Raw genomic sequence first — 9,052 nt, forward strand, 5'->3', positions numbered from 1 at the left:
CTGTGGGATTTTTAAAAACATCAACCTTCTAGAAGAAATCACAAACAGATTAGAGCTCAATAAAAGAGAAAATTCCCAGGATACGATATTTACAGAACAGATCACAGAGCCAATTCAGGAGGAACTGCTATAATGGTGAAAAAAGGAATACAACACCAACATATTCCAACAACAAATGGTCTGGTCACAATGGAAGCCACGATCATCCGGTTCAAGGCCAAAAATGAAACACTAAAAATAATATCTGCATATGTCAGACCTAATGATACAATATTCAACGAAGGCTTGAGCCTAATACTGAACTCAGAAGAGCCCACAATCATAAGGGGCGACCTGAATGCGAGATCTCCCAATTGGTTCGACAGGGCGACCAATCGTTATGGAAGACTGCTGTGCGGCTATCTCTAAGAAAGACCCAACACATATGTAATCTGACCAACAGATCCGACATGTTTTCATGGAATACTTTCCACACATCTTAATATTGCAATTCTACAAAACGTGGGTCAACAATACGAAATACATTCGTTACATATACGTTACATATCTGTACAATCTATCGAGGAGTACTTTGTGTTGCACACAATCAAAAGCACGACTGAGGTCACAAAAAATGGCAGTTGGATTTTCACTGTTTTGAATAGAGATTAAGACTTCCTCATAGAAACTGTTAATGGACGTGGAAGTAGAAAATTTATTTCGAAATCCATGTTGATGCTTTGTGATAATTTGGTTGGTATCCAAAAAATAATAAAAGTTGTTTTAGCATTGCATATTCAATAATCTTTGATATCACAGATGGAACAGACAATGGTCGAAAATTTAACATTAATTCAGGATCACCTTGTTTTAATACCGGTGAAATGATAGAAGTTTTCAGCACACTGGGAAAAACACCAGTATTAAAAGAAGCATTTATAATATGAGCAAGTGGTGTCAAAATCTGAGACGCAATTTTCTTAATTACTATACCTGATATTTCATCAAAACCACACGACGCTTTGTTTTTAATTTTATATTTTATTATGTCTAAAATATCTTCTTCCTCTTTTACATAAGATAGGAACAAACTATTTTGAACAAAGTCGTTGAAATGCTGAAAATTTAAAACTAGTTTAATTATTTTACTAATTATATCTACTAGTGCATCTATAGTACTAGTACTATAAACTAATCATTAAATTTGTTAGATATTATATCTGAATCTGTACTCTTAGTATCATCTATTTTTAGACAGATATTTTTGTGATTTGTGTTTTTGTCATAAAACTGTGGGATTTTTAAAAACATCAACCTTCTAGAAGAAATCACAAACAGATTAGAGCTCAATAAAAGAGAAAATTCCCAGGATACGATATTTACAGAACAGATCACAGAGCCAATTCAGGAGGAACTGCTATAATGGTGAAAAAAGGAATACAACACCAACATATTCCAACAACAAATGGTCTGGTCACAATGGAAGCCACGATCATCCGGTTCAAGGCCAAAAATGAAACACTAAAAATAATATCTGCATATGTCAGACCTAATGATACAATATTCAACGAAGGCTTGAGCCTAATACTGAACTCAGAAGAGCCCACAATCATAAGAGGCGACCTGAATGCGAGATCTCCCAATTGGTTCGACAGGGCGACCAATCGTTATGGAAGACTGCTGTGCGGCTATCTCTAAGAAAGACCCAACACATATGTAATCTGACCAACAGATCCGACATGTTTTCATGGAATACTTTCCACACATCTTAATATTGCAATTCTACAAAACGTGGGTCAACAATACGAAATACATTCGTTACATATACGTTACATATCTGTACAATCTATCGAGGAGTACTTTGTGTTGCACACAATCAAAAGCACGACTGAGGTCACAAAAAATGGCAGTTGGATTTTCACTGTTTTGAATAGAGATTAAGACTTCCTCATAGAAACTGTTAATGGACGTGGAAGTAGAAAATTTATTTCGAAATCCATGTTGATGCTTTGTGATAATTTGGTTGGTATCCAAAAAATAATAAAAGTTGTTTTAGCATTGCATATTCAATAATCTTTGATATCACAGATGGAACAGACAATGGTCGAAAATTTAACATTAATTCAGGATCACCTTGTTTTAATACCGGTGAAATGATAGAAGTTTTCAGCACACTGGGAAAAACACCAGTATTAAAAGAAGCATTTATAATATGAGCAAGTGGTGTCAAAATCTGAGACGCAATTTTCTTAATTACTATACCTGATATTTCATCAAAACCACACGATGCTTTGTTTTTAATTTTATATTTTATTATGTCTAAAATATCTTCTTCCTCTTTTACATAAGATAGGAACAAACTATTTTGAACAAAGTCGTTGAAATGCTGAAAATTTAAAACTAGTTTAATTATTTTACTAATTATATCTACTAGTGCATCTATAGTACTAGTACTATAAACTAATCATTAAATTTGTTAGATATTATATCTGAATCTGTACTCTTAGTATCATCTATTTTTAGACAGATATTTTTGTGATTTGTGTTTTTGTCATAAAACTGTGGGATTTTTAAAAACATCAACCTTCTAGAAGAAATCACAAACAGATTAGAGCTCAATAAAAGAGAAAATTCCCAGGATACGATATTTACAGAACAGATCACAGAGCCAATTCAGGAGGAACTGCTATAATGGTGAAAAAAGGAATACAACACCAACATATTCCAACAACAAATGGTCTGGTCACAATGGAAGCCACGATCATCCGGTTCAAGGCCAAAAATGAAACACTAAAAATAATATCTGCATATGTCAGACCTAATGATACAATATTCAACGAAGGCTTGAGCCTAATACTGAACTCAGAAGAGCCCACAATCATAAGAGGCGACCTGAATGCGAGATCTCCCAATTGGTTCGACAGGGCGACCAATCATTATGGAAGACTGCTGTGCGGCTATCTCTAAGAAAGACCCAACACATATGTAATCTGACCAACAGATCCGACATGTTTTCATGGAATACTTTCCACACATCTTAATATTGCAATTCTACAAAACGTGGGTCAACAATACGAAATACATTCGTTAAACAAAGGCGATTTGACGCACAACCTAATCGTCCTGACCCTGGGTGCAATAGAAACAAACTATCTGCAGCCCCACAATAAAAAGAAGACAAGTTGGCCAAACTTCAAAAGAATTGTGAGCGAAAACATCGGCACTATCCCAATAATTAACAATATCACAGAGCTCAAAGAAAGTGAAATAAAACTAGAGCAAACTATAATAAATGCCATCGATGCCAGCTCCAAAACAGAAATAATCACCACACAGAGAGGAAGATTCAGGGACATTAGCGAAGAGTTTAAAAACCCAATTAAAGAAAAAAACAGGAAAAGAAGAAGAGTGTACCAAACGAGAACAAGTAAAGACATAAGCATTGCATACGAGCTAAACGGGGAAATGAAAAAACAACTCCAAAACCACAGGAACGAATGCTGGGATTCCTATATCCAAGAGCTAAACCCAAACAAGTCCGCGTTCTGGAAATTATCTAAAATCCTCCGAAAAGACAAAAAAAAATAAATTCCTCCCTTACATGGGGAAAATGGCATTGTTCACACGGAAGAAGAAAAAGCAGAAGTCATAAAGGATGACCTAGAAAGGGCCTGTAGTAACAATGAATACTCACACGAAGACCTAGACTTCACTGAAGAGGTAGAAAGAACAGCAAGAAAAATAAAAAGAAGAAAGGGCAGAATAGGCATAATGCATTCCTCCCCTGAAGAAATCAAATAACTTATAAAGTTGACAAATGCAAAGAAAGCCCCAGGACCAGACAATATAACAAACAGAGACCTGAAAAATCTACCAGCAAAAGCTGCTGTATACATCACGAACATAATAAACAGCATGCTTAAATTAAGACATTTTTCGGACAGGCGGAAGAAAGCTCATGTTACCATGATTGTAAAGGCAGCGAAAAATGGCACTTTTCCTCAAAACTATAGACCCATCAGTTTATTATTGTCAATAAGCAAAATAGCGGTAAGAGTTATACTGAAAAGACTCAATGAAGAATCACAGGCCTAAGGCATTATTCCGGAAGCTCAATTCGGGTTCAGAAGTGAATACTCCTGTGAATTATAGGTATTATGACTTACAGAATTTATAACGAAAGGATACAACAAGAAAATGTACACAGCAACAGCATTCCTAGACGTCACTAAAGCATTTGACAGAATCTGGCACCAAAGACTCCTCTACAAAATGAGCGATCTGGGATACAGCGAGGCGATGACATGCTTTCTTGCGTCATACCTAGCCAATATTAGGTTCAGAATTCGGATATGGGCAACCCTGTCCGAAGTCGGGACCCTAGAAGCAGGTGTGCCCCAGGGAGCGGTGCTGTCGCCTTATCTGTACACCATATACACGGCCAACACGCCAACAGAGCCAGAAGCCAGATCCCTGTTAAGTCTTTTGCCGTGCTATTGCCGTGTCGTCAGCTTACGAGACCCGAATCATGCAGCTAATCATCTGCAGAGAGCACTAAATGAACTCCAATACTTAAATCCCGATAAAACACAAGCCGTAATGTTTAGTCACAGAAGAAGTGTACCAAATCGAGAAACTACGATAGGAAACACCCCCGTAGAATGGACAAATCAAGAAAAATACCTCGGGGCGATACTCGACAAAAAGCTCACATTCACCGAGCACATTAACCAAGCGATATATAAAGGCAGAAGAAGCAAATTAAGATTTAAAACCAAAATCAGAGTTGCAAACAGCATAATCTTGCCTGTCCTATCGTATCCTCCGTTGCGTGCGGACTGTAAAACCAACAGGAAGAAAATCCAGACGACTCAAAAACCAATTAATAAGAGAAGCTCTAAAAATACCTAGATATGTACCACTGAGATACATATACAGAGACTCTGGACAAAAAATAATTCTACGTACATTGGATGAACGAGCATATGAGATATTCAACGGATAAGGAAATCATCCTACCAGAATGCTAAGAGAGCTGAAGAATTAACGAGAACATAAGGACGGCACATAGAAGACCTAAACAACAGATAGCAGGATATAGGAAAAACCAAAATCAGTGACAAAGAATGAGATAGTCGCGCAGTAGTCCTAAAAACGAGTGTAAAGTTAGACAGAAAGCAACCAAAAAATCATAGGTTTAGATTAGATTAAGTACAATATACACGGCGTATGTGATGGCCGTATACACCTGGGAATGCACACACTACCTCACGCACACCTTTAAGTTAGGATAGCTAAAAAAAAAGCTAAAAAATGCTATCTGTCTAAGTCATCGCGGAATCGCTGAAATTGGGTGAGGTAACAAATTAATAAATTAAGCATGTATAAAAGGCCCGTCAGGTCTTTTATAACAACCGCAATAGCGGACTAGGCCCCTCAGGCAGATCAACGAGCACTGAGGTCATGTGCGGCATACATGGGCTCGGTGGCCGGACCCCACTAGGATGATCAGCAGGCGAGGAGAACAAAATTTATTTTGCCAATCGGCGGCTGAGTGGCCGAGTACACACATCTTTTCGGTCAGAGAGTCACCAGCTCAGGGTGGCTCTCTGGTCGAAACACACACTTTTTCTTTTTTTAGGGACTCAAGTCCCGACGTCAAGTTAGAGTAACTATTATAGATTCAGTAAAGTAAATAGGGAGAAAGGCCGATATGTGTGCTACCCCTACAGTTAGGTGGCTTAACCAGAGTCAATAAAAACAGAGGGTGCTTCATTACCCAGGGCACCCAAAGTAACTTTTAGATCATAAGCCTCCTCACGTAAGTCACCCGCTCAGGAGGGGTGGAGGAAAAGCCTGGGGGTCAGATAGGTACCACTTCAATAGCGAAGTGTGACCGGTTTGATCTTCGGACATGTGGATCCCACTATACAATGATATACACATGTTTCTTCGAGGCAGGGTTGATCACTGCGCGCGTGTGTGTGTATGTGAAATAAAAAATAATCATAAATGTTATTAATATCAATACCTAATATAATTTAATAATACTACTCCCAAATCACTCAAAAAGTTTTAACATTCCGTTTAAAATAAGAAAGCTTACAGCGATTGTTAGTCTATCCAAAAGTAATAATTATTAAAAAAAAATATTAAAATAGAAGGTGGTGGTGGAGGTTACATCTCTCTACTGTTCCAAATTTTTAAGAAATATACGACAATAAAACAAAAAAACAGCAAAATACACCAAGATTTTCACATTCTTTAGTATATTAGGTATGTATAGAGATGTTAGCTGTACATAATGAAATGATTGCACAAAATCAAATACTTTAAAAATGATCGTAGCTGATACCCATTATATGTTATTGGCTATAAATATCTTTATTATTAGCAAATAATCTCTAAAACAAGCCCGGAAACGAAAATTCACTAGAGATTTATTAAATAATTAATATTATAATTATTAAACAGAATAATAGTTTAAACAGGTCAGGTCACCTTAAATAATGTATAATATAATGGATAAACAGAACACCTAGTAAAACACTTAATATAATGGATCTATGGATAACTGGAGGAGAGATAACTGCGTAATGTTTGGAGGCGGATGTTAGTTGTGGCCAATACCCAACTTGGGCTGCGGATACATACTTGAGAGAGAACAGAACACTACGTTAAGATGAAAACTAAGTCAAATAAAACTTGTGTGGCAATTTCTTAGCTCTCTAGATTTATACGCTGTTTTTTGGCAGATAATATTTATAAAGTTTGGAGATAACAACTGAGCCAAATAATTATTAAATGCAAGTTGCGTGAACAATCCTGTAGCTCTAAATTTTTATATTGTTGACATTTTTAAAAATTTAATTTTTGATAGATAATTTTAAATTATTAAAGTCCTTCTGTATCTGTATCTGTAGAGTAGGGAGGGCGAGTTAAGTTTCACAGCACTTAGGCCACAATTGACCCATTGTGCATCCTCCCAGGGAGCTGTCACCCTTAGCTCATTGTCCATCCTGCCATTTCTAGGAAGGTGGACAAGTCACCAGGAGACATCTCTCTTATGTGGGCAGGTGTGGGCCAGGACTCACCGAACGCGTACTCTCGTATTAACGATAACTCTGGGCATTCACATAGGACATGCTCTACAGTTTCGTCTTCTCGTTCACACTTCCTACATAGAGGTGTGTCTGCTAACCCCAGTGTGTGGAGGTGTTTGCTTAGTTGACAATGACCAGTTAAAAAACCAACTGCCAAACGTAGATTTTTCCTGGTCATTCCCAAGTACTTCTTTGATGTTGACTCTTCAAGGTTACTTAGTGTTACCCTCGCAAGTTTACATCCTTTCCCTTCTTCCCATCTTTTTACGGTTTGCGTATGGGAGTGACATTTGATCATTTCCGCGATTGTTGTAGTTGATCAACCAAAAAGATCCCCAGGTCCTAAGAGTCTTAGACCTGCCGCTTTCCTAGATACTTGGTCAGCAATGCGGTTGCCTTTATTCCTATTGCGTCCTTTAACCCACCTCAGGATGATGGTATTACCATCCGAAGTTTGAGTTAGTGGTCTATTAAAGCTCTAGTCTGCTATACCTTTTTGGGTTATCTCTTTTGCGGCTATGGAGATACCAGTCAGTTCTGTCTGAACTACGCTGGCATTTTTGCCCATACCCCACTTTATTTTTAAATTCAGTGATGTGGAGTATATCCCGCATCCTGAGCCTTCTTTCATTTTGAAGCCATCTCCTGGAGACTTTCCTGGACCATCGTTATTGGACAAAATTTTTTGTAAGCATAGCTTATTTTGTTTTGGATAGATACCGTATACCTTTTCAATTCTATATTAGTTCCTGGAGTTGAAGCCTTTTCATTCCACAGAGCATCTTCTAAGAGTCGGTTGTAGAGTTCTACATCCGTCCTCCTAGAGTCGCGCAATTTGATAATGCTTTTTTCCAGACTAATATTATAGGTTAGCCTGCGGTGGTCAGACATAGAAATATCGTCCAATACCTGCCAGTTCTGAATTTGATTCGATATTTCAGCTGTTGCCAGTATGATATCTATAACTGTTTGGCTACGAACATTAATAAAGGTAGTTTCGGTACCCTTATTTAAGATATACAAATCTTTTATAATAATATAGTCATAAAGAGACTTACCTCGAGCGTTGTTGTCTCTGCTGCCCCAGCCTAAGTGGTGAGAGTTCGAATCGCAGCCGATAATATGTTCTACCTTCTGACTGAGACAATGGTTTACCAGATCTTCCATTTCCCTTGTTGGTGGTAGGGTGGCTGCATCTGATGGTAGGTAGACTGATGCTAGTATCAACTCTCTATTTTTGCCCTTTCCCCATGGGCACTTCACTTTAACCGCAGTTACGTCTGAGGTGCAAAACTGCGCCATGGAGAGGCTTTGATTTTTCTGGGAACATATATTGCTGTTCTCGGTTGTTGATTGCTTGGTAAGCTGAAAATTTGACCATTTAGGCTGCTAAGACCAGTTATTTTGGTCTTATTTATCCAAGGTTCTTGGATTAGTGTTATTGCATCCTCCGTTACATCCAGGCGGCGACATAGTGTCGCCGTTGCCACCTTCTTGTGTTGGAGGTTGCATTGAATAATAGTAACCTTATTTTTTCCGACGTCCTTGCCCATGGCTTAGGTATCGTTTCGGTTCTTTTTAGGTGTCCATTTCCTCCTCAGTTGAGGAGGGGTCAGCTTCAGTTGTTTCGGAACCTCCTCCGCAGAGTTCGTCGACCATCATCTGATGATCTTCTCCCTGCTGGGGGACCAGGGGTGTCTCAGCAACCGTCGTCGGTTGCCGCGTGTCTGAGGTTCCTGGTTCCGAGGAGGTATTCTTCACTTTGTTTGTGCTTGCTTTTAGGTACAATGAGGTGAACGTGCAGCTCAGCCTCATTGCCCTTTTCCTAAGGACAGCCATGTCATCGTCTCTGATTCCGAAGACAAACAGGTGTCCTTTAGGATCCTTTGTTTTCATCTCATGGTGGAAGGTGCACCATCTCGCAACTGCCATGTCTGGATTTTGCACCGCTAACCTCCGCAGCACTCTTT

At 38.5% G+C, this 9,052-nt stretch overlaps 1 protein-coding gene across 1 annotated transcript; it reads right to left on the reverse strand.

Moving 5' to 3' along the window:
- Nucleotides 1-7,709: 7,709 nt before the first annotated feature.
- On the reverse strand, nucleotides 7,710-8,384 carry LOC140444362 (uncharacterized). Its single transcript, XM_072536111.1, has one exon. It carries the CDS (start codon nucleotides 8,382-8,384, stop codon nucleotides 7,710-7,712), a length of 675 nt encoding a protein of 224 aa, XP_072392212.1.
- Nucleotides 8,385-9,052: the final 668 nt, after the last annotated feature.

The sequence above is a fragment of the Diabrotica undecimpunctata genome, chromosome 6, assembly GCF_040954645.1.
Source record: "Diabrotica undecimpunctata isolate CICGRU chromosome 6, icDiaUnde3, whole genome shotgun sequence".
Taxonomy (NCBI): domain Eukaryota; kingdom Metazoa; phylum Arthropoda; class Insecta; order Coleoptera; family Chrysomelidae; genus Diabrotica; species Diabrotica undecimpunctata.

What these genes read in the sequence shown, in the direction of transcription:
- LOC140444362 (XM_072536111.1), bottom strand. Translation starts at nt 8,384, where the DNA reads ATGGCGCAGTTTTGCACCTCAGACGTAACTGCGGTTAAAGTGAAGTGC.